The sequence below is a fragment of the Phocoena sinus genome, chromosome X (assembly GCF_008692025.1).
Source record: "Phocoena sinus isolate mPhoSin1 chromosome X, mPhoSin1.pri, whole genome shotgun sequence".
Taxonomy (NCBI): domain Eukaryota; kingdom Metazoa; phylum Chordata; class Mammalia; order Artiodactyla; family Phocoenidae; genus Phocoena; species Phocoena sinus.
The window spans coordinates 4,668,764-4,693,678 of NC_045784.1; the positions used below are offsets into that span (position 1 = coordinate 4,668,764).

At 49.0% G+C, this 24,915-nt stretch overlaps 1 protein-coding gene across 2 annotated transcripts in view; it reads right to left on the minus strand.

Moving 5' to 3' along the window:
• PUDP (pseudouridine 5'-phosphatase) overlaps positions 1 to 24,915 on the minus strand; it is a 370,323-nt gene that overhangs the window by 300,933 nt on the left and 44,475 nt on the right. For both annotated transcript variants that reach the window (XR_004348107.1, XM_032620277.1), the window contains exon 3: positions 18,033 to 18,262. Coding sequence is in view for 1 of the 2 variants with exons in the window: in XM_032620277.1 (XP_032476168.1) it covers positions 18,033 to 18,262 (230 nt within the window). In the remaining variant the exon portion in view is untranslated. The remainder of the gene's footprint in view (positions 1 to 18,032; positions 18,263 to 24,915) is intronic.

Here is a 24,915-nt window from a genome sequence, read left to right on the forward strand (position 1 = left end):
ACAGCTGAGTGGAAAGACTGGATTCTCGGTTTACAAATTTATTTTAATTGAATCATAAGAATCTGTTCAATTGATAATTGACCATGCTGAGCATGAGAGGAAGTTGTGCAAAGTAAGAAAAAATACGCTTTTTAGGTGTAAAGTGACTTCAGAGCTGGCAATGTTTCAAGTACTGCAGTTTGGAAATTAAACCGTTAGGATGTTTTGGTGAAAAACTCAGCCCCTGGGGGTACCCGTCACACACCAAAAATCTCCCAAACACAAAGATTGAGTACAAGGTGCGGTACCTGTTTCAGCTTATTCAAACACCACCACTAAATGGGAGTGTCTGTGCCCCCGTTCGCGCCAGGAAGCTCCTCAACGTGCCATCCTGTGACCATCGCTACTGAGAGTTTCATGTCAGGACTCGCTCCAAATGCGAGGCAGAAGTCTACCCAGTGGTGAACGGGTGTGTCACCTTTTTATCACCTTCCCTCCGAGGAGAGCACCCACTGAGAAAGTTTCCCTTGGCTCCTGGAATCCCACACTGAATGTGAAAGCAGCTTTAGTCTTTTCCATTAAGATTCTGTAGGGGCCGGACATGTATAAAGAGGGCTCCTCCCGGCACCTCTGAGATGCTCTCCTGTGCCCCTTCTTCTCCACGAGTGCCCGAGGATGCCCGGGGGTGGCCCAGGTTGGACTCTGACAGTCTCCCCCTCACGTCCTCCCAGCCCCCGGCCCCCTGCCATTGATCACAACGACTGCCCCCAACTTCACTTCATAGGTCGCTGCGGTCCCAGCCGCATGTGCTGGTGACCTGGAAACGGCTCCTGGGTACCAGCTGCCAGGTGCAGCCTGACACTAGAAGGTCTGCATCCTCTGATGTCTTTAAGTCAGTGGAAAACGTACAACACACACAAACACATACACACGCTCTCACACTCTTACTGCTGGTCTGCTCTGGAACAGGTTCACTGACTTTTTTTCTTTCCCTCCCTCCTTCCCTTTCTCCTGGAGGCTGAGTCCTTTATGAGCTGACTCCCCCCAGGGCCGAGGTGAGGACCGAGTGAATTACTACTCGTCACGACAACAAGCCAGCACTAGGCACCACAGAGAGCGGGCTGATGCCCAGGACACAGCGCTGAACTGGACGGTCCTGGGCACACGGAACACCCAGTCCCACTGCCTTCCTGTCAGGCTTCCTGCGGCCCCCTGTCTTGTTTCAAGCTCTCTGCCTCTACCGAGAGAAGACGGTTTCCCTCTCAGGGGGGAATGACTCCGCTTAGGCCGCCGAGGTGCCGTTTCTTAGTTATCTCATTCAGAGAGTTCCTGCTGGTGACGTTTCTGTCCCTGACTTTTTAAAGTTATGACCTGACCGTATTCTAAACGTCCCTGTTGTTTTACCTGGGACCATGGACAGGCACTTAAATGTCACCTGCTGACATGTTGTTCTTTAAATATGTGAGAGTTTTAGGCTTTGTGCAGGCCGCCTGTGAGCTTTCAGTGGAGCGGAGGAAGAGATTTTGTTGACTCCTTGGCGTAACGGTGCTTGGCTCCAGTTGTGAAAACAGCTTTTTGTATTTGTGGGAGGCTCCTTCCAAGGAGCATGTGGGCAGGTGTGAAGAAAAGGTGGTGGATCAGAAACCGTGGCACTGAGCAGAACAGGGGCCCAAGACACCTGTCCTCATCTGAGAACAGTGGTCAGCCCACTCACACCTGACAGCTCACCCGCATGCCCTTTAAGCTCCAGGAAATACAGATGAATGTCCACATGCTCTGTCCACATGCCGTTTAAGCTCCAGGAAATAAAAGGAGGAACGGTGGCGTGATCGGGAAAAGCTCCGTAGGTACTTACGGCTAATACAGGCGGCGTCACTGACACACCCTGTTTCTGAAGGTTTCACTCTCTCTGCAGGCGCGCACCGTTTATTGGTTTCTGTTTCCAATTTATCCTTTGTCCCCACCTAATCCTGGAATGAATCACCCCAACGCAGCACGGAGATGTGAAACGCGATGTTTAGGACACATGCGGCAGAGTGAAGGGTGGCAGGCGTCAGGGAGGCCAGCCTGAAGGACAACAGGCAGGAGGGATGTGTGAGGCTTCTGCAGCAGGAGGGCCGTTGGAAGTGTGTCCAGGCAGATAAGTAAGGCTGGGCGCTCGAAAGGACTCAGGGCAAAGCCCGGCAGACAGGACGGGGAGTTTGCACACAGCCTCTTGATGCCGACTGTTCTGAAAGGTCAAAAGCGATTGTAGTCTGTGTTGTAAATATGGTCAGAAGAATAGCAGAAACCCTGATTGTATACATTGTGTCAGGAGCTCCTAAAGTTCCTTTCCTTTGCCTCCTCTCCTGTGGCCAACAAACGCCTTCCACGAGCACCAGCTGGACCCTTCCCGTGGGTCAACAAGAATCCGAGAAGTGCGGAGAAGTTAAAAGAGAACTTGACGTTTTTAAAAGCAGACTGTGATAGGGAAGAACAAATACGACTCCATATTGGATCTGCTTCTTTAACTTTAGCCTTTGTATGCTATTGCTTTAGCTTCCAGTTAAGAATGTTGCCTGTAGCCTGAAATACACAGGAGAGCCCATTCTCAAGGCTCTGACCTTTAAAGGTGTAACACCTTCCCATTCAGGTAGAGATAAAAAGTTGCAGAACAAAGAATACCATTTGTCTTACTGGAGGTTTACATGAACACCGCGACCGGACCTATGTGGACAGTTGCACGAACAAAGGATTCTGGCACCAAGAAGTTTGCAGCGACTATCCACGCTGCTTCTTCAACTTGCCTCTCAAAATGCTTTGCTGAAACTCTTGGGGGAGTCTGGAGTTTTGGGGGGCATGAGCCACCGTCTGCTTGCCAGGCACTGCGGTAAACCTTTCTCTGCTCCAGACTCCAAAGTCTGAGTGCTGCTTGGCCTCAGCGTGCGTCATTGGGCACACACGCCTGCGTTTGGTATCGGAATCAGCCAGTGCATTGGAGGGTGTATGATACAGGAAACTGGACCCCTCGGTCCCTCTGCCCCGGCCTTGCCCTCCTCACACAAGCTGAATAGAGCAGCCAAATGCAGGGCAGGAACCACACACACGACGCGGATCCTGCGGAGGACAGCACCAGCGATGGGTCCAGGTGGCCGACCCCAGCCCTGGCAGCACACGGACAGCACCGGGAATCGTAGGGCTTCCCCTCCTTCTTACAAGGAGCAGAAATACAAAGCAGAACAACTAGATTTTGGAGCACCTGTGAAAATGCCTCAAAAGGTTTTTATGTGCTCCTTATGCTGTGCCCTGATTCCTAAGACCTAATGGTCTCCTGAGGACCACTCGTAGGGAAAGTTACCCAGAGCCTAGAATCGTGGACACTGTATGAATAGTCACCGCACGGCTTGTCTCTCTACTGAAACCAAAGAATAAACCTTTGAAAGTTACCTGGAAAGACTATGCCTGTTCATAACAGGACTTAACAGTCATAAAACCACTGAATCATAACACCACTGAAAGACATAAGCTAAAGCAATACAGCTCACACCTTACACAAACAAAAAGGAGGAAGTATGTTTTCCCGGCAAGTACCAAAATATGTCCGGGCAGTTTCTAAAGGCCACATGTGGCTAACAGAGCCTTTGTCTCTCTTCTTCCTTTTCAACACTTCATTGTTCCCTCAGTGACCAGACCAGCCCTTCCCACCCAGAACTGACTGGTTGCACCTAACCTTAACTCGCTCACACCTACTTGTAAAGCGTGACTGGAGATGTGTACTTTGGTGTCTGCCGAAGAAATGTCCCTGTAAGAAAGGCTCTGCAGGGGCTGCAGCAGGTGCAGAGGCCAGGGGAGTAGAACGCCTGCCCTCCCTCGCCCACCTGCACCTCGGCCCTCGGCCCAAGATTCTGTGGACGGGTGTGGATGCAATCGTTTCACCAGTGGAGTGAGTTTTGGGCACAGCACACATAGCAGGTACCCCAGGACACACTTCCAGTACTTCAAGGAAGCTGCCGGTCAGGAGTACTCTTCTCACAGCTTGTGCTTGGCTGTAAGCAGGCAGGGCTGCGGGGAAGGCGCCCTCTCACGGTGCTGGGCCAGGAGTGAGTACATGAAGACCGCCTGCTGAATTCGCGGAGGTGGCGGAAGCGCCCTGGTCGGGACTCAAAGCAACACAGGGGCCGCAGAGTGTCACCCTCGAGGGCAGCGGCCAGCCCAGCCCTCTCCTGTCACTGTCATGGCTGAGGGATCTGAGCCTGGGAAGCTCAGAGGTGAGCTGAAGGTCACACCAGCAGGCAGGTGACAGAATTTGGGAACTGTGCCCGGGTCTCCAGAATCCAGTGTTCTTTTTCACTTTACCAAGCTGAAAGCTAAAATATATCTGAATTCCATCTCCAGGAGAGCAGATGAGCTTAATTAAACTGTAGCTTGAGGGGTTTAATTTAGAAAGAATGACATTTCCAACCACCAGGTGGGTGAAGGGAGTATTTCAGGGGCTTATAGCTCACAGAGGTGCCGAACCCACTTCTCTGAAGGTGCTCAGACTCAGGAGTGCCCTGTAAGGCAGCCCACGTCCGCGACCTTCGCCCACGCTGCTCGTCTGAACCACGGGCTGGGGGCGGGGTAGCTAGGAGGTACTTCCAACAGGAGCATCAGGGAACTAAGATGGCTCATGTGGTAACTATGGAATTGCACAGAACTGAACCTTTGTCTGACGGTGGCGGAGAGAATGCAGGGAGGTGGACGGGATTAGGGAGATCCTTCAAAGGCAACAGGGAGTTTGATGGACAATGCCCTGGACGTTGACGCAAAGGAGAGTCCGACCTTTCTGATGCGGAGGGCACTGGGACTGCCGTTTTGGTGGAGGGAAAGAGAGCTTGCTTTGTGACAGCCTGGGTTTGAGTCCACTGTGGGAGGGTCTGGCAGAGAGATGAGGGGCCTGCCTATGCCGTGGGTGAGCGGAGTGGGGCTGGGTGTGAGAGGAGGGGGGCTGGGTGTGAGCAGAGGGGGGCTGGGTGGGAGCGCACGGGGGGGCTGGGTGTGGAGTTGCAACCAGGAGGAGGGAAAATGGGAGACAAGGAGGGGCCCGAGACAGCCTTGCATTTCTCTGAGATGAGCAGACGGCCCAGGAGGGATGGAGCTTCAGCGACAGTGGCGGGCAGAAGGGGAACCAGGTAAGGCAGCAGTGGGGCCAGGTGAGCTGCAGCCCCAGAAGCAATGTTGGACCCGTCTGCTAGGTGTGTCATCAGATGGCCTGGGGCCCCCTCCCCTTACTTCCAAGGGATGGTTTATACACTGGGTTCCCACACGTTCGGAGTTATGGCCCTCACTGTGCTTTTCCTCATCAGCTCAGGCCAACAGGGACTCATCTTCAATCCCATGCACCTATTCCCTTCAGGTCCAGACCCACCTGAGATGACACTTGATAACTAATTTTACATTTCAAACAAGTACAAGTGTACATTTTAAGTGGTACACTTTTCTGGAACTAGTGAACTTTTTCCATGTGATTACATCGTCTCTAGGGAAGGAAGCTCTTCCTTTTGCTCAGTAACACACAAACTTTGACATGAAGTCACTCTGGTTCACTCTGAAGCCTCTCAGGGCCTGGCATTACGTGTATGCAAATTTAAGTACCCCCTAAAGCAGCATCCATGATTTTTCACTGTATATAAAGCCATGGATAATCCAAATCTAAGCACTAAAACAGTTTTCAACTAAACCACTACTTTTAAGTTGAAACTTCCATTATATCACTTTTGGCAGTAGATTTGATTCCATACATTAATTTTAGAGTAGCAAGTTCAATTTTCACACTATGAGGCATGAAAACTTTGAGGAGGTCTTAAAGTTTTTTGATTAACTTTTTATTAACAGTGCTCATATCTAAGGTTTAAGTTTTACTGGTCTCTTGTTCTTTGTCAGTGAATTACCCATAAACAAGTACCACAATATTGTGATATCAAATATGTATACACTTCATTGCATGTTTACTTAAATAATAAACCTTTAAGTACTGTTGTAAAAATGACTGAAGTTTGCATGTGTTTTGCTGTTTATTACTACTTTTGTTCATATTCTTCATCTTTTTATCTATCCATCCATCCACCCATCCACCCATTCATCCATCTATCCACCATCCATCCATCCATCCACCCACCATCCATCCATCCAAGCATCCACCCATCCATCCATCCCTATCTACCTACCTACCTACACACCCACCCACTCATCCACCTATCTATAGGTAAAGCAGATTTGAACTGTGCTGTGGTCTCTACATAAGTGTCTGATGCTGAGGTCAGTATCCCCTGCACACTGCAGAGTTGCTGTCTTACTGAATTAATTTTAGTCTGAAAATAAAAGAATAAAGCCAGTACTGAGATAAACATATGCATAAAAAAATCCTCTAGAGTTACAGGCTAGATACATGAATGAATCACACCACTAAATGGATTCCTTTTCCTTTTGAGGAAAGCCTTTGAAAAATGTAGTATTTAACAACTTGGCGGGCATGGGCGGGAAGCTTCCTAAGGAATTCTCTGTCATTTTATTCATGAAAGCTACATCGCGAGGCCCTCTCGTCGTCCATCTTAAAGTATGTGCGTGTAAATTAAGTGCTGAGCAAAGGACTTCAAGATAGCTCAAAAACCTTTTTCTCATTTTCTCTTTTAACAATACAGATTCTGTGTTCACCACTTTGTCAGGAACCAATGAAAAGCCCAGCAAGGCTCTCAAAGGCTCTGAGTATTTTAAAGATTCATAAAACAAGTGTTATTTGTTTCTAAATGGTCATCAGAATACTTTCTTTCATCTTCCTACCTCCTCTACATATTCAAGTAAATGGGCAAAATCAGTGTTTTCCTCGGCCTTCTGCACGATACTCGTGAAACACAGGTTTGACTCAAGGTCCCTATTAGTTTCACGTGTTGAGATCTAAACTATGACACCAGCCTTGAAGATTATCCCCCTGCATGGCTACCATGTCGAAATACATACTACGGGCCGAATTGTTTTCCGCAAGATTCAAACGTTAAACCCTAACACCCAAGGTATTTGGATACAGGGTCCCTAGAATGGTTTTCAGGTGAAATGAGTCCCAAGGGCACCCTCATCAGAGAGGGTTAGGGTCCTTCCAAGAGGAAGGGGAAGCTGCTCTGTCTGGCCCTCCCCTTGCGCTCACCTGAGGCAGAACCTGCCAGAACCCTCCTGTTGGACGTCTGGCCCCCAGAACCGCGAGGATACGCGGGCTGCTGTTTCTACCCCCCAGCCTGTGATGGTGCGCTCTGGCCGCCCAAGCACACTATTACAATACGTCTAACAGTGAGCTGTGTGTCATCTCCAGGTAGCACTCTCTCGGAGGAAGAACCACTCGGAGGTTTCTTAGATCACAACTGCTTGCAGTTTGGGGAAAGGAAATAAATGTTTCCTGGATGACCTAATTCCAAAAATGCCTAGAAGAGCAGAAGCACAGCACGTTTTGTCTGCCTTTGGGCATAGCTACTGAAGAGGCTTAAGCCATAAACAGAATTATCATAGGACAGAGGGCACCTTTGAAGACCTGCCTAAGTGATTTTTCCACTCCGCCTGCAAACGTCGTGTACAGGAGAGGCTGACAGTTACTTTGGGAAGCGATACACACGCAGGGAAAGTCTACGTAATTACTGGACCTGGAGGGGGTTAAACTCTTCGTTCCCAAGCAAGGGGACGGACAGGCCGCTGTTCTGGGAGTTGACGTGTCACTGCTGCCGATGCAGGAGGCCTCTCTTCAGTCCTCTGGATGCGAACAGCTGTTACTTATGGCCCAGCCACCTGTTTCCAGATGATGACAGGCCTATGAAGGCAAGGCCCTCCAGGATTTACTCTCTGGTACTTACGCTCTTTACTCGCCTGAATCCTGAGAACCCACTGAGTGCCCACCAACCAGATGAAAGCTTTCTTTTACACACAACCATAGCTAATTCAGCACTTCTGGAAGTGAAGATGTGCTTAGTTCCAGGGGAGGCTTCTGATCTTTTTCTTCATCTCTCAATAGTAGTATTAATGTTCATTTCTAAACATCCATCAACAGAGGAATGCATAAAAAAGATGTGGTACATATATACAATGAATATTACTTGGCCATAAAAAAGAACGAAATTGGGTCATTTGCAGAGTTGTGGATGGACCTAGAGACTGTCATACAGAGTGAAGTAAGTGAGAAAGAGAAAAACAAGTATCGTATATTAATGCATATATATGGAATCTGGAAAAATGGTACAGATGATCTTATTTGCAAAGCAGAAATAGAGACACAGACTGTAGGGAACAAGTATATTGGATACCAAGGGGGAGAGGGGTGGGGAGGAATTGGGAGATTGGAATTGACATATATACACCACTGATACTATGCATAAAATAGGCAACTAATGAGAACTACTGTATAGCACAGGGAACTCTACTCAGTGCTCTGTGGTGACCTAAATGGGAAGGAAATCCCAAAAAGAGGGTATATACGTATACGTATAGCTGAGTCACTTTGCCGTACAGCAGAAACCAACACAACATTGTAAAGCAACTGCACTGCAATGAAAATAAAATAAATAAAATAAAGATAAACTGTCTACTAGGACGTCATTAGGTACAAGGTTTCCAGAATGTTCTTTGATGCAGCGGTCCAGAGAGATCGACTGCAAAAAGGAGATTCTTTACATTGAATGAGGGACTGGAGATTCGTGACATACAAAAATCAGCATAAAAAAAGTTTCCGGAAGGACTGCCCTGGATAAACCCATTGTTTTGAGTTTGATGGAGAAGTTTCGCAAATGTGGAAATGTGTTTTCAGAGAAAACCAATGAATGTCCCCCGTAATTAGTGCTCTGAGGAATACATCTGGGAAAAACTTCAAGAAGATACACCTGACCATGGCAAAATTCACGTTAGTGCAAATCAAGTCCTTGGCCTTGTCTTCTCGGAATGGTCTGAATCCTCCCTGTACATAAGAACGTTAACTTAAAACGCCTATAATGAATAAAATCAGATGATGCAAATGCTCACTTTGAACGTCAACCAGCTCTGGCACTTGGGTTACGCTTTTATTTCACTAGGAACGGAAGTGCGTGAAGACGTAAGGAGCTCTGGGCAAAGGGTACACAAGAGGTCGCGTGGTCAGGTCACCCCGGAGGGGCAGCGGACACTGTGGAGACGCATGAGGTCCCTGAAGGTGGGCGCAGAGCAGTCAGGAAGGCATCCTGGGTCCACGTGGGCCAAGAAATGTTCTCAAGAAGTATAAACAGCAAGCCCTGAGTTTGCAAGTCTCTTCTTGGGGTTTACCAATGCGGGGGTGGGGCATCTACCAGCCAAGGGTCCAAGCTGACCCGAGCCCTCTGCATCGTGTGGATCCCTGTGTGGCCACAGAACCACACCCTGGTTTTCTGCTTCTTGGACACTGGGCAGTGGACACTCAGCACGGTGGGGTGAGAGCCACAAAAACTACTCAGGACCGGGGCGCTCTGTGGTCCTCCAGGGACCCCAACACGTGCCCCAGGGACCCTGTGCAGTAGGCGTTTTTAGCTGCTGGTAAAAGAAACAGTGCAAGTACTATTTACCTTCAAAACAGACTATAGCAACAACAGCAGTGTTTGCAGGCAGAACAGTCAAGTAAAGGACCAATAAATATAGCATTGTATTAGCTTTCTTCCTCTACCTTGAGAATATATTAGTGGGGTGAGAATGTTTCATATCCCATGCATTCACCTTCTTATAGACTTCAATCATTTCAGCCCCTGACTCAATTTTAGTGTCTAATAGAACAGGGGCAGTGAAGAGCTCCGACTCACAGGCACTGATACGTCATCCCAACTGGGTGAGTCCTGGTCCAGCCTGGACCCAGGCCTGCCTGTGAGTGTGGCCGCCAGCCTCCTGGTGACCAAGAGCACCTCAGGACCTGCAGACGGGGCAGTGGATCAGCAGCCAGGTGCTGTGCGGAGACTCTGGAAGAATCAGGAATGTGAACCCCTACGGAATATGATGTAGAAGCAGCAAAGAACAACGTAGAGGGAGAAAGTCAGCAGCAGAGGGCCTGGGAGAAGCTTTATTCCTGCAGCAAATGTCATTTCTAACATTTCTAATATTCTTATCTCCGTCTTATAAGTGGGAAAACTGGAACTGAGAGTAGGCACTGCAGTGGGCAGACTGGTCCCCAAAGATGCCCACCCCTGAAGCCCCAGAACCTATGAATGGGGTCCCTTACACGGTAAAGGGGACTTTGCAGAAGGGCTTCAGGCTATGGAGCTGGAGACAGGGAGGGTGTCCTGGCCGAAAGGCTGAGGGCTCCTCTAGCCAGGTGTGCCCCTAAAAGCAGAGCGCCTTCTCTGGCTGGAGAGGGAGAGATGCTGCAGAAGGAGTGAGGTCAAGCATGAGCAGGGTCGGATGCACCAGTGCTGGCTCTGTGATGTAAGACCCACTGTCAGGACCAGAGCGAGACCTCGAGGGGTTGAGGGCGGAGCCCAGGACACCCAGCTAAGAGACGGGGACTCCAGTCCTACCTATAAGGAGATGGGTTCCACCAGCCACCTGATGAGCCTGGGCATGGTCCTTCCCTAGCGCCTCCTGGGAGGAGCCCAGCCAGCCAACATCTTGGTTTCATGCCTGTGAGACTTGGAGCGGAGGACCCAGCTATGCCAGGCCCGGAATTCCAACCTATGGAACAGTGACATAAAAATCTGCGTTGTTCCAAGTCCCCAAGCTTGTGGTCATTTGTTAGGGCAGAGGTGGAAAGGAACGTGGGCAACTGGTCCAATGTTAAGCACCGAAATTCACATTTAAAATTCACAAAATTCACCTGGCTAACTGTGGGGAGAATAACACAGTATACAACCGGCACACCCTCTGATTGTGCTAGGAGGCCTTCGGCTAATAAAACAAACCATGCTCTAATCTGCTGATGGTCCACAGAAAGGACCCTGGCAAGAAACTCCCAACCCAGTGGCCAGTCTTCTTTACTTGTGCAGAATTCACATCCCCGTTCCTTGTGCATTCACCTGGGGACCGATGCTGCTGTGTTTTAGAAAACAGGGAGGGATTCCATCTTCATCCAGTTTATGCCCAAGACTCTTAGAATTAGGAGAGCTTTGAAGAACTGGTCCAAGACCCCCAGCATCCCTCAAAGAGATCTGGATCCTCTTGCCAGCATTTAGGACAAGCTGTTGCCAAGTCTGGACTTAAACAAGGGGGAACCAGTCATCCCCACTGGCCTGGGATTAGGTGGGTCCCTGGAACACGGAGATTCAGAGCTAGCACTGCACAGGATCTGGCCGATGGCGAGGACTCAGTCACCCTAGTTTAAACAAACAAAGTGCCGGGGATGTAGCCACTGGGGACGCCCTCTAAAAAAAACGGAAGATCACCCTTGAATCTGTCAGATGCCGTCCGTGGAAATTACTGGGGACTATTAACTCAGTATTTGTTTAAGCTAGCATACGAGTAATCCAGTGTTTCTGAGGTATCTTGTTCATTGTCGCTGCCTAAGAAGCCTTTGCAGACAGACTTTTTTTTACCCCAATACAGCAACCCCCCTTCCCCGCTGATGACAGGCTAGTAACACAGAAGGGGAAGCTACGACGGAGCCCCGGGGTCACCAGCGAGGGAGGAAGCGGCCGGGCAAAGGGGCGCTGTCAGGAGCCAGGCAGAGCGACACAGAATCAGAGCTAATGACACGAGCACACACGCGGTTTATAGCTTTACAAAGGCAAAGCTGGGAACAGAGGAAGACGTTCTTCTTAGCCCTGGCAGTTGAGTCATTGCTCCCCGACCCTAGCAGAACTCTGTGTGTCTATGAAGGTTACCTGTGGGCACGACTATTTAATTTTTCACAAATCCAAGATACAACTCATCCTTCTCAGTGTCTGGAGCCCTGTCAAATTTTCATTCTGTGATGGTGGCTTAAAATAGATGGGTTATATGTACATGCTGTTACGAGGGCCTAATGAGAACCATCATTCTTTCGGACTGCCAATATGTGAAGACTGCACAACCACACGTACAAACACACAAAGAACAGAGAAAACACGTGGTGCAACACAGGGATCACAGCTCCTGGTGCGGTCTGGGGTGGGGGGCGGGGGGGTCCCTGGGGCTGGCATGGGACCAGCTGGCTCAGGTGGGAGCCAGGCCAAGGGCTCCTGGAAAGCAGGACTCCCTGAGGCCCCGTGGGAGATGAAACTGCTTGGGTGAAGGCAGGACTTGAGGTCATTCAGAAATGCAGAGGCCAGGCAGCTCGGCAAGCGGAGGCCTTACCGCTGGCCAACCAGAGGCTGAATATTCACAGGAAGAAGCAAGAAAGTGACGATGGGGAGTTGGGGAAAAAAACAGGGACCGCTCGGTGGTGAAGGGGGCCCAGAACATGCCACGGGAGCTCAAGGATTATTCTGAGCTGAAGACATGGGAGAATCAACAGCTGCAGGGCGAGGCTTTTTCTAAATTCTCCTTATCTTCCTAAAAGCAGAGCCTCCCTAAAGAATTCAACTGCCATAAATCCCCTCCCCAGGAGTTTTACAACCCGGGAAGGCTGACTTTTATGGCTGAAGAGAAGTCTGCACAGGTCAGAGCCTGGATAAGAAATTGTGTAAACAGACATGTCATGCAACTACCACGTCTCGCACCTGTTCTCCTAAGAGCCCATTCATGTTTCCTAAAAGTCGTCTCTTCTACCAGAAGCGCCGCTCTGTCTCTCCCCAACCCCTATTAAGATGGTATATAAGCCCCAGGTGCTCACTGCCTCTTTGAGTCGTATTTTTCTGGGAACTGCCTCATGCTTACACAAATAGAAATCTGTATTTTCTCTTGTTAATGTCTTCTGTCCGTTTAATTTACAGGCCCCCAACCACAAAACCTAAGAGGGTACAGAAAACGTTTTTTCCCCCCTCGACAATGGAATTTCAGAAAGCAAGCAACCTAGTCCACAGAAAGTCAGTAGGGATACCAAGCAAAGGCAGGCTGGATGAAAGAAAAGATGTGTAATGGGAGGAGTTATGAAAGGAATAGTTGAGATCTTTTTTTTTTTTAATGAAATAAGGGAGGGCCTGGTACATCAGGTTGCAAGAGACGTGAAATAATACCAAGACCAGTGACCAGAGGCCTCCGTATTTTCCTCAGTGGTTCTGGGTGACAGGAGAAGACGGGCATGAGGCCTGGGCAGCAATGGCCAGGGATGTGCAGTCTCCCTGAGGCCCCGAAGGTGGCTGACTATGGCCCGGTGACTCTCCACACCGCCAGGAGAAACTCAAGCACCACTATGCCCCTAACGGGGTGTTCAGAAGTGAGACACTGACTAAAGAGTATGCAATCCCCCAAAGACAGAAGCGCAGCTCATCTCACCTGGCCGCCAAGTTTTAACTTTCTTTTCTTTTTTTTTTCTAATTTTATGTATTTATTTATTTATTTGTTTATTTGGCTGCTTTGGGTCTTCGTTGCTGCATGCAGGCTTTCTCTAGTTGTGGCGAGCGGGGGCTACTCTTCGTTGTGGTGTGTGGCCTTTTCAGTGCAGTGGCTTCTCTTGTTGCGGAGCACGGGCTCTAGGCACGCGGGCTTCAGCAGCTGTGGCTCGGGGGCTCAGCAGTTGTGGCTTGCGGGCTCTAGAGTGCAGGCTGAGTAGTTGTGGCGCACGGGCTTAGCTGCTCCGCAGCATATGGGATCTTCCCGGACCAGGGCTCGGACCTGCGTCCCCTGCACTGGCAGGCGGATTCTTAGCCACTGCGCCACCAGGGAAGTCCTGTTAACTTTCAATCTGCCAGAAGCAATGCACCCACTTGATTCCCATTATTCTGGGAGGTGAAGTAGCTCTTCCAGCAGTAACACCTGACAGCCTACACCTGTCTGCAGACTTTGGCCATACAGACAATACACAATAAAAAGAGATACAGAGAATGATTTTTAAATTAACATGTTTCTTTGTCAAGAGATTATGTAAAATATATTAATTGCCATTTCACATATTGAAAAGTCAACTCAGGTGATGACTTCTGTAATTGAAGAAATGGTCTGAGTGTTATATGATGAAGACATTGTACAGTTAATCAGAACTCAAGTTAAAATACATTTGCCATTTTTTAACTCTCTAGGTATATAAAGGCTTAATGTGCGAGACTTTCTTCAAAACAACACAAAAAAGTAATTCAAAAGAAAACTCTGGGGACTTCCCTGGTGGTCCAGTGAGTACGACTCCGCGTTCCCAATGCAGGGGGTTCCGGGTTCGATCCCTGGTCGGGGGAACTAGATCCTGCATGCGTGCCACAACTAAGAGTTCACAAGCTGCAACTAAGAAGTCTGTGTGCCGCAACTAAGAGTCCGCACGCCACACCTTAGAGATCCCACGTGCTGCAACTAAGACCCGGGGCAGCCAAAATAAATAAATAAAATGACCGTGATTCTTTAAAAAAAGAAATAATTGTTCATTAAAAAAAATCCTGAAATTCAGCTGTGAACATTAACAAGAAAAATATGTATCCAAAGTAGTGATTGCCATGCTTTTAAACACTGATTTCAGGTTTTACTTGTAATGTACTAGTAAATATCAACACAAGCAATCCTGTGTAAATGATGGCATTTTTATTTTGCAACAAAGATGTGCATTTTTGCGGCGAGGCACTGAAGTGGCAGAGCACACACACCCAGGGGGGCTGGGGTGACTCCCGACTTGTTCCCTCAACCTGCCCTGGACTCTGAGCACCGTCGCTCCTGTCTGCAAGCCTCCAGAAGCCCAGGTGCTGTGAAAGCTGGGGCAATGATAACCTCTGCCCTGCGGGGCCCCTGGGATTCAGTGGGGGCTCCCGTATGCCAGGTCCCCCCTTGGCATACAACAAGTATTCAGTGAGTACGCCTGAGCATGAAGATGGGTTAAAGTGACTTTTGAAGATGGCACCGTATTTTTGCATATCTTAAGCACAAAAGAATGATACATAAATAACTTAGGACATTTGCAATGAACACGTGCTGAATGCCAGCTCTGTTAGGCATTTTCTCCTAGTAAAACGGTGACTAACGTGACAACATAAATTCCCCCTTTTATGCTACTTGTGCTTTACTACAGTCCTATTAGTACTACTGTACCAGATTAATTTGGTGACACGCACAGAATCGTAATTCCCGACGGCAACCGTGACTCTCTCTAGGGACTTGATAACTGCATGAAATGCCCTTCAACTCCGAGGCTCGTCACCCCTACGTGCTGGCGCCTGCACTGCATCAAAGAGGAAGCGGCAGGACACGACCTAAGAGCAGTCTCATGCTTCCATGAGCCTCTCTGCAACTGCTTCCTGAATCTGGAAGACAAATGCAAGTACAAAACGGGTGGTGGGCCTCCACAACCAGGAGCCGATCAACACTGTCCTTTCCTCCTACAACAGGCACATCTGAGGAAAACCCAAACACCTTAACTGTATCTGCCTAGGAAGCAGGACAAGACAGGTTTCATTTCTGCAAGACAAACAGCTGCGTCAATAAGTGTGGGTGACTAACAAGGGTAACTGGTGGAGAGCGCTTCTAGGAGCGAGACTACTCCTCAGATACGCACGTGCTTATTTTCCTTTGATGTGCCTAGAACACTGTCACCGTGGACAACAGGGATGTCCGAGCTCTGCCTCGGCGCCTCGGCGTCTCACCAAGGGGAACTCCCGCCCGTATAGACTGGAGCCGCACAGTCGTGCCCTCCTCTCCCGCAGCTGCTTTGCAACTGGCCTCATGCAAAGCCGGCGTGTGGTCTCCCCATAAACTTGGTTCGCACACACACTTGAAAACCTGGCAACGCCATGTTTCCATGAATAGGGTGCCCGGCAAAGGAAGGACTGCCTGGAGTAGAAAGAAAGGCAGCACCCTCCTCCCTGAACATCCAAACGAAGGAGGACACGACGGGTCAGCATCTCATCTTCTCAGCTGCGAAGACGGCTACAAGCAGGCGCTCCTAACTCTGAGCTGCTCTGGAACCAGTCTGCTCAGGGTGGCACCTCACTCTACCTGCACCACACAAAGAAGATGGCCCTTCTAGGAGGAGGGTTTTATCACCTGAAGGGATGGGAAATTCTTTAAGAAGTTCTTAGGGAAGGAGAACGCATTTGTATGGAATCTGTCGTAGGATGGCAAACACGTGGACACAAAGATGTTCTGATGTAAGAAGCAGAACCACACTGCAGGCAGGACCCGTCCCACCAGCCCTGAGGCCTCATCTTTGACTCTGTGGCTTAGTGGCTGGGCCATCACAGGCTCCACCCTGGTCATGCAACTGCTGAGTTGAATCCGTCCGCATACTTGTACTGCGAGGAACGCACTGCCGCCATTGCTCAATGACATGCAATGATTCTTCTGGCTGTCGCGTAATAAAAAATATATATATTTGGCCTTTGCCCCTGGTTTCCAGTACAGAGCTCCTAAAACCCTTGGCATTTCCTGGGCAATCAGAACATTTTTCATTATTTGTAATAATCTCCTTTCAAGCACATGTCAGCTTATGCTAATGAGTGACAGTCCTGGGCCCCAGATGCCTTCGGGATGGGGGCTGGTGGACAGAAAGACCAGGCAGGATTACAGCGCTGCAGCTTGCACCCCACCCCAACCTGCAGGCCCGGCGATGCAATCAACAAAGGCCCATGGTTTAACCAGCAGTGCCAGGTAATGGAGCCTCCACAGAAAGCCCTAAGGTTCTTGGAGCTTCTGAATACAAGGGGGTGCTGGGAGGGTGGCGTGCCCAGAGAGGGCATGGAAGCGCCAGCACCCTGGCACCCAGACCTTAGGCTAAGCAGCTCTTCCACCGGGCTGCTCCTGAGCTGTACTCCTAAACTAGACCAGTGAACGCAAGTCGCGTGTTCCGAAGTTCGGTGAGTCATTCTAGTGAATTATAACAACCGGGAAGGGGGCTGTGTGGGAACCCACGTCTGTGGCCGGATGGGAGAAGCACGAGGGGCCTGGGTACCTCGTCGGAGGCTGGCATCCGCAGCAGGGGCAGTCTCGGGGGCTGAGCCCCCAACCCGGGGGTCGGCGCTGACTCCAGGTCCTTAGCGTCAGAAGTGCGCTGAATCGTGGGACGCCCAGCAGGCGTCTGAGAATCAGAGGAAGCCCGAGGGGTTACACAGTTCGACGGCCCTTACAGGTTCAGTGTAGTCAGTTAGGCCCCGGGCCCAAAAAACACATCACTCCACAATGTTTGCCACTGTCAGCTGCATCGGGAGGCAGGCTTCTGAGTAACCTTCCCTGCGCTCGTGGTTAGTGTGGCAAAGGCCGCGTTAGTAACAGGCAGACGGTGAGAAGATCTCTCACGGAAAGGCTCTTCCCTGCACCCGTGCCCCACGAAGCACGGCACCCTTGGATGCAGGGACCAGGCAGGAGCACCGTCACCCCGAGGGACGCCCCGCCTGCTGTGGACACACGTGGGTCACCAGCAGCAACCGCTCTCGAGAAGCCCCAGGTGTTCTGGAATCTGCCTCTGCAGGTGGCTGAGGCTTCTTCCCCCTCCTCCGTCTCACCAGCCCCCATGAGCCGCGCAGAGACTCAGCAGAAGCGAACAAGCCCTGTCGCACACTCTCAGCACTCTTCCTGGGCTCAGACACCACCTCCCCAGCTCCAGCACGGACCGGCATAAGGAAGCAGCCCACAGAGGCAGGACAGAGCTCCGCCTGCGGCCCCCTGGCAGGGGAGAAACCGAGAAGCGTTTGGGGGGAGGGGTGGTGAGCGTTGCCGACTTACGTCTGAATTGCTGAACTGCAGGGAACGTGTGTGTCCAAGGCTGCTCGTTACAAATAAGGACACCGTCGCCATGCATCACTGAAGGCCCACCTTCCCTGCAAAGTGCCCGTCAGGCAGTGCTCTGCGAAGCCTAGGCTTTCTTACATTCGGGCACCCCAGACAATTCTGGCCGGGACTCACTGGCCAGGTGACTTGGGGTGGCTGCACTCAGCCACAAAACGAAGGGATCTCCCCACGCACCTTCCACCCGGTGACCCCACTGCCCTCTCCTTGAGTCCTCGGGAGTGCCGCGCAGCAGCTGTCCACGTGGACACAGAGACCCTGCGCCTGCGCACGGCGTAACCTGCACGCCCGCTGCCGCTTACCTGCTCCACGGGAGCGGCGGGAGAAAACCTGCGGGCGCACGCCAGGAAGATGTCTGGCTCCGGCTTCCCACTCCTCACTTCGGGGTCATCGCCGAGGACGACGTGATGGAACAAGCTGAAGAAGCTCTCGTGTCTGCTGGTCTTCATCTGGAAGGATGCGGTCCCTGAGCTGGTGGCCACGGCACAGGGCACGCCGTGCTTCCGCAGGTGGTGGATCAGCTTCTCCACACCTGGGGGCGGGGCGGGGGGGCGGGGCGTCAGTGATGATGGGGAGCAGAGGTACCGGGCGCAGGCCTCCAGGGACACTGCGCCAGCTCTGCCGCCCTGGCTCTGCTGCCTCTGCCCAGACATCGTGTGAGCTCACACTGTCCTGACAGGGGTCGTCAGCACTGGGGCATCCCCACGCAACAGAAACGTCAGAGAGCGATTCAGGGCTCAGCGCTAGCACCTCCCAAAGTAACAGAGGTGACGGTACCGGGATGCTGCTGCTGTGTTCGTCAATCCTATCAGAGCCAACCCAGGGAAGGGCCTCTGCACTGAGTACACAGGGCTTCGTTTTGTTTTGTTTTAAAGCAATGAATACACAAGGACTATGCTTTTGGCGTTTTCTGAGGAAACTCTGTATTGTACAGAAAGCAATTCAGCATTCCTCACACTGCTGGACCCTGAACCGGCCCCCATCAGAGGCTGAAGGGAAAGGTCGCTGCCGAAGCAAAGCTGCAGGACCACCTACCAAGGGGTCAGACAGTGAAAAGGCTCTGCTTAACGCAGTGAACGATAACAACAACACGCCACGTGAAAGACACGCTTCCACGTTCCTACCAACGGTGGTGGTTAAGTCCAGGAAACACGTAGGTTAATGTATTATCCTTGGAGCCAATTAAGAGGCCGCCAGTTATAAGAAATGTGACAAAAATGACAGTACTTTCCACCTTCAACACACCCGATTACAACAACAGTAATGTCTAAATCCACACAAAGGTTTATCTAAAATAGTATCTTAAATAATCAGATAATCACGGCTGTTTCAGTCAGTATGTAAGGCGATATCCCTAGTTTCTCAATTGCTACAGAAAAGATTGACACGTTTTTCGATACCTGAACCCATTCAGAAAGGCAACAGATACTGTGATCCTTCAGAGAAACAGTCCTATGAGCTGCTCAGAGGAAAATGTGGCCCTCAACTCCACGCCAAGACAACTAAATCAGCAAAATCTAGCACTTGGATGGATGTAAAAGTCAGTGTCCGACATCCAATCAAAATTACCATGCTTGCAAAGGAGGAAATACAACCCATAACCAGGAGAAAAAGGCAATCAATAGAAATGAACACAAATATGGAAGAGATGACGGATATCAGCAGATACTGACCTCACATAACAGCTTGGTAAATATAATTACGCCCAAGTCAGGGACTGTCAGAATGGAAAAACAAAAATAAAAGTGAGACCCAAATACACGCTGTCTGCAAGAATCTTACTTTAAAGATAAATACTCAGATAGGTTAAAACTAAAAGGATTGAAGGACCTCCCTGGCGGTCCAGTGGTTAAGATTTCACCCTACAGTGCAGGGGGTTCGGGTTGGATCCCTGATTGGGGAGCTAAGATCCCACATGCCTCGTGGCCAAAAAACCAAAACATAAAACAGAAGCAATATTGTAACAAATTCAATAAAGACTTTAAAAATGGTCCACATTAAAAAAATCTTAACAAAAAAAAGGATTGAAAACTATGTATTATGTCACTACCCATCAAGAGTCAGTGTAGCTGTACTAACAAAAGACAAGTGGACTTTAGAACAACGAATGACGGTTAACAGGGATAACTAGGGATGTTTTGTAATGACAAATAGGTCAATTCATCAAGAAGATATAGCAATTCTAAATGTGTATGCACCAAATAACAGACCTTCAAAATACGTAAAGCAAAAACTCAAAGCACAGAAAGGAGAAAGATGTTTGAAATTCCTCTCTCAGTAATTGACAAAACAAGTAGACAGAAGATAAGTATGGTACTGCTGACTTCAAAAACACTATCAAGCAACTTAACCAAATGGACATTTATATAACACTTCACCCAACAACAGCAGAATACATATTATTTTCAAGTGCATATAAAACATTCAAAAGACAGAATACACTATGAGCCAAAGAACAAGTCTCAAAAATTTTTAAGTAACTGAAATCATACAAAGTAATTTCCCTGACCATAGGAGAATTAAAAGAGGAATGGTATTTGAAAAATCAAAAACTGGAAGAAAGAAAAGAAGATCTACAATCTAAGATTTTATCTTAAGAAAGTAAAGAGAAAAGAAAAAAATAATAAACTCCAAACAGAAAAGAGAACATAGAAAACTGATTAAACCAAAACCTAGTCCTTTAAAAAGATCAATTTAATTGGTGGGCTCTTAGCTAGACTCATCAAGGGAAAAAAAAAAATCCAAGTTTATCACAGTGAAAGAGGGACAGCACTACAGGTCCTTAAAATCATTAAAAAGGATACACAAAATATGACAAGCAACTTCACATCAATAAATTTGCTAACTTAGATAAAATGGACACATTCTTTGAAAGCTAGAAAGCTCACTCAAGAAGACGCTAATAACCTAACTAGCCCTAGGTCTATTAAAGAAATTGAATCTGTAGTCAAGAACCTTCCCAAATCTAGGACTGGATGGCCTCACTGGTGAATTTAGCAAGCATCTCAGAAAGAAAGAAGAAATAAAGAAACCGCAAGAAATTGGAGGGAACGCTCGCTTCCCAACTCATTTTATGAGGCCAGCACTTTCCTGATACCAAAGCTGGACAAAAGTCACACAAGAAAACTACAGACCTGTATGACTTCTGAACACATATGCTTCATTTCACACTGAAAGGAATTTCCAACCAGTGTGAAAGTATTCTACGTGAAGGGTTTCTATGGGGTGTGAATCTATCATGTGAAAACATGAAAAAACCACAGCATTCAAGATTGTTTGCAACAAGCACTGATTAACAGCATGGAGAATTACACTTACCGGTTAAATTTCAGTAAAGAAACCCTTTACTTAACGGATGAATTAAGATGGATGAAAGAATGCCTATAAACAAACAGACATCCAATAATCACCTCTGTCTGGATACGGTGATTAAAGTTGAGTATCAACGTGATTTGAATTTAAAACAAAATATTCAAATTGTATCACACAATAGTAAACCAACATATTAAAAAATAATGGAGCATATTTAAACAGATGCTTTCTCTAAAACCTACTGGAAAAAGAAAACTTTGCTGGAAAAGTTCTCTGGTGCTACTGATTTTAGAAATTTAAATATAGTTTATCTCATTTTAGCTTATCCTTCTAACATTTCTAGTTCTGTGAACATTTCATAATGTACCTAATGTAACAGCACAGTACTATACATAAATAAGTACACACCAATAAGCCTAGATTGGAGTGAGTACTCAACATTTTTTTTTTTTTTTTCAGTACGCGGGCCTCTCAGTGTTGTGGCCTTTCCTGTTGCAGAGCACAGGCTCCGGACGCGCAGGCTCAGCAGCCATGGCTCACAGGCCCAGCCACTCCGCGGCATGCGGGATCTTCCCGGACCGGGGCACGAACCCGTGTCCCCTGCATCGGCAGGTGGACTCTCAACCACTGTGTGTGGCTCAGTTTTGTCCACTGTCACACAGCAATGATTAATGTTCCCGGTGGTGGAGTTGTGAAGGAATGCCTGTAAAGGGGCCTGCACGTAAAAGCACACACAGGAAGGTAAGGCCCCAACAGATGTTAGCCATGGTCACCACCATTACATCAAACTTCAGGTTACAGTCAGTAATGAATCACTCGAATGTCCTGATACATTATTGCCTGACTCCTTCAGAAATTCTGTATCATTCATTCATTCATTCATTCATTATTTTTTAAGTGAACAAAAAATTTTTGTTTTTAAATCAGGGAAATAATCTTTTAAAAAATTAGGCCTATTCTGTTTGGGTTTGAAAAACACACACACACACACACACACACACACACAAACCTGAAACACTTTTGTATCCTTTAAATACTGTACACCAACTTTTTCTTACTCAGTCACTCTGAGAAGTAAAAGACTGAAAATGTGAAAGGAGTTCTGTCCTGTGGAGAAGCTGGTTCATTAGGTACATAAATGAAATCCACTCAACAGCTTGTAGCCTTGGTGTGCTTAAGTCAGTTTCAGGGCAGGGCAGGAAGACAGACAGCTCTTGCTACAAAGAAGCCACACTCACAGGATTGACCTACAGGGGAAGAAATAAGGAATGTGGAGCTTCAGGGATCCTGATAGAAGAATGTTTCCATTTGACTTCACCCTAGAGACCTAAGATTGGTGAGAAAGGACACAGAGGCTGCCACAAAAATGGATTTGAAAAAGGAAAAATGCAGAAAAGATAGCGGACATGAGTTCTTTCAGGTGGTGCCGTGGAATTCAAGCGTTGAGTGGGTATATCCATGAAACCTCTAACTAGCTCAGGCATCATTTGTAACACTTCACCCTGAACCCAGCGAGGGTTCACTCCCGGGGGGAGTGAACAGGACTCAGGGGCAGATGATACCACATAGCAACAGACACACTGTGTGTTTCAGGAAACACAGAGCAGCTGCTGCATCTAGACCTCTGCAGGGACGCACAGGAAGGTGAGGGTCATGTCACGGCGTCAGCCCGGGGGCTCAGCCTATGATGCAAGCTCCCAGTCACGTGGCAGGGGAACAGACACCCACACTGTCCTGGCACGGGTGCACTGTGCAGGGCTCTGCTCAGCCCAGACCTCCACATGTGCGTTCCTCAGACAAGGCTTGGCCCCTCCTCACCCCGACTCACATGTGTAAGGGCGTAGGCAGACCACCTCTCCTAGATGCTGACTGTGCCCCTGCCTGAAAGGTGAGCAGCCCAACACCACAGTGTTACAGGTCACAGGGATGCCACCAAGGGCGGTGGGTCAAACGGTGGCCCCCCAAAGATATGTCCGAGTCCTAAGCCCTGGTGCTTCTGAACATGAACTTATTTGGGACAAGGGTCTCTGCAGATGTGATGAAGGACCTCCAGAATGAGATCATCATGGATTTACGGTGAGCCCTAAATCCAATGACCGGTGTCTTAACTCTGTTCCTGCTGTTATAATAAAATACCACAGGCTGGATGCTTTATAAACAACAGAAATTGATTTCTCACAGTTCTGTGGGCTGGAATTTAGATCAAGGTTCTAGCAGATTCAGCGTCCACTGAGGGGGCCCTCTTCCTGGTTCACAGACGACTGTGTACACCCTGTGTCCCCACATGGTGCAAAGGGTGAGGGAGCTCTCTGGGGTCTCTTTCATAAGGGTACTAACCCCATTCATTGTGCTCCACCCTCATGATCTAATCACCTCTCAAAGGGGCCACCTCCTGACACAATCACACTGGGGCAGGGGGGGCGGAGTTAGGGCTTCATATATTATGAACTTGGGGGTGAGGGGGGATGACAAACGTTCAGGTCATGGCAACTGGTGTCCTTATAAGAGGAGAGACACAGACACAGAGGAGAAGCCACGTGAAGATGGAGGCAGAGATGGGAGGGAGGCGGCCAAAAGCCCAGGGATGCCTGGAGCCCCCAGAAGCGGCAGGAAGGATCTTCCCATGGAGTCTCCGGAAAGAGTGCAGCCTGCCCACACCCTGATCTCAGACTTGTGGCCTCCAGAACTGTGAGAGCATAAACCTCTGTTGTTCTAGGCCACCAAGTTTGCAGTCATTTGTTACAGCAGCCACAGAAACTGTGCCCCCAAGGACCCAAGGTAGCAGCACTGGTGGTGGAAACTAGAAGCTGGGGCCTTGATTCTGAGAAGACGACATAATTCATGACTATAAACATGAACGTGTGCTGGCAATGTTTCAGCAATTGTTAGCAATCAAGGGCAGAGCTCAAGAAAAAAAAAGGAAACACACACACACACACACACACACACACACACACACACGGGAAGAGAAGCCTAGCAGCTGTTCTCGGCATCAGTGGGAAGAGGCTCCAGGAACCTCCAGCTGCCACCTCAGACCCAGAGACCAGGTCACTCCGCTGGGATCAACAGCCAGGAGGTGCGAGGGTGCTGGGAGCTACAGGAGCAGGTTCTCAGAGGGGGGATCTTGACACCTCTCCCTCCTTACAGGAGACCTTTAGCAATGCCCGGATTTTAATGTCACTGTGGATTCCTAAGGAGCGCTTTGGAAAGGCATGATCACAGGGCATGAGTTCACATTCCAGGGCAGATAGGGGAGACAAGGTCCGGCTGACTCACCCTGAGGGTCGCCCTTTCCAGGGTGGACTCTAATTAGGATTCTTACCTAAGTATGGGAGGATGGTGGGGACAACCAGACATTCCACCCTCCTTCCCAGGGCAGGATTTGGAGAACAGGCCCATCAAAGGCAATGACAACTCAAGTGAAGGGTCGCCTTCCAAGACGAGCAAGGCCCAGGAGCCTGAAATTTCCATCCGCCCCATAACACACTAAGAGGGACCTGACACGATGCCTTCCCAGTCTACCACTGTATTTAGGGCAGTGGTTCCCCAGCAGAGACAATTTTGACCCCCGCCCCCCGGGGCATCTGGCCAAGTCCAGAGACACTGTTTGGTTGTCACAACTAGGGGAGGGGGGGCTCCTGGCTCTGGTGGGTGGAGACCAGGGATGCCAGTCATCATAGGCAGTGCCATATGCAATGTTCTCAGTCAGGGCAGTGTAGGAATGGCCTAGAAGTCCAGGGGTCAGATTCCTCACTCTTCAGTTTACTTCTCCAAATCTGCATCCTCACCTATAAAATGTGAGTAAGAACAATCCTGCCTACTTCACAAAACGAGTCTAAAAACTGCAGATGACATAAAGATATAGGAAGCATG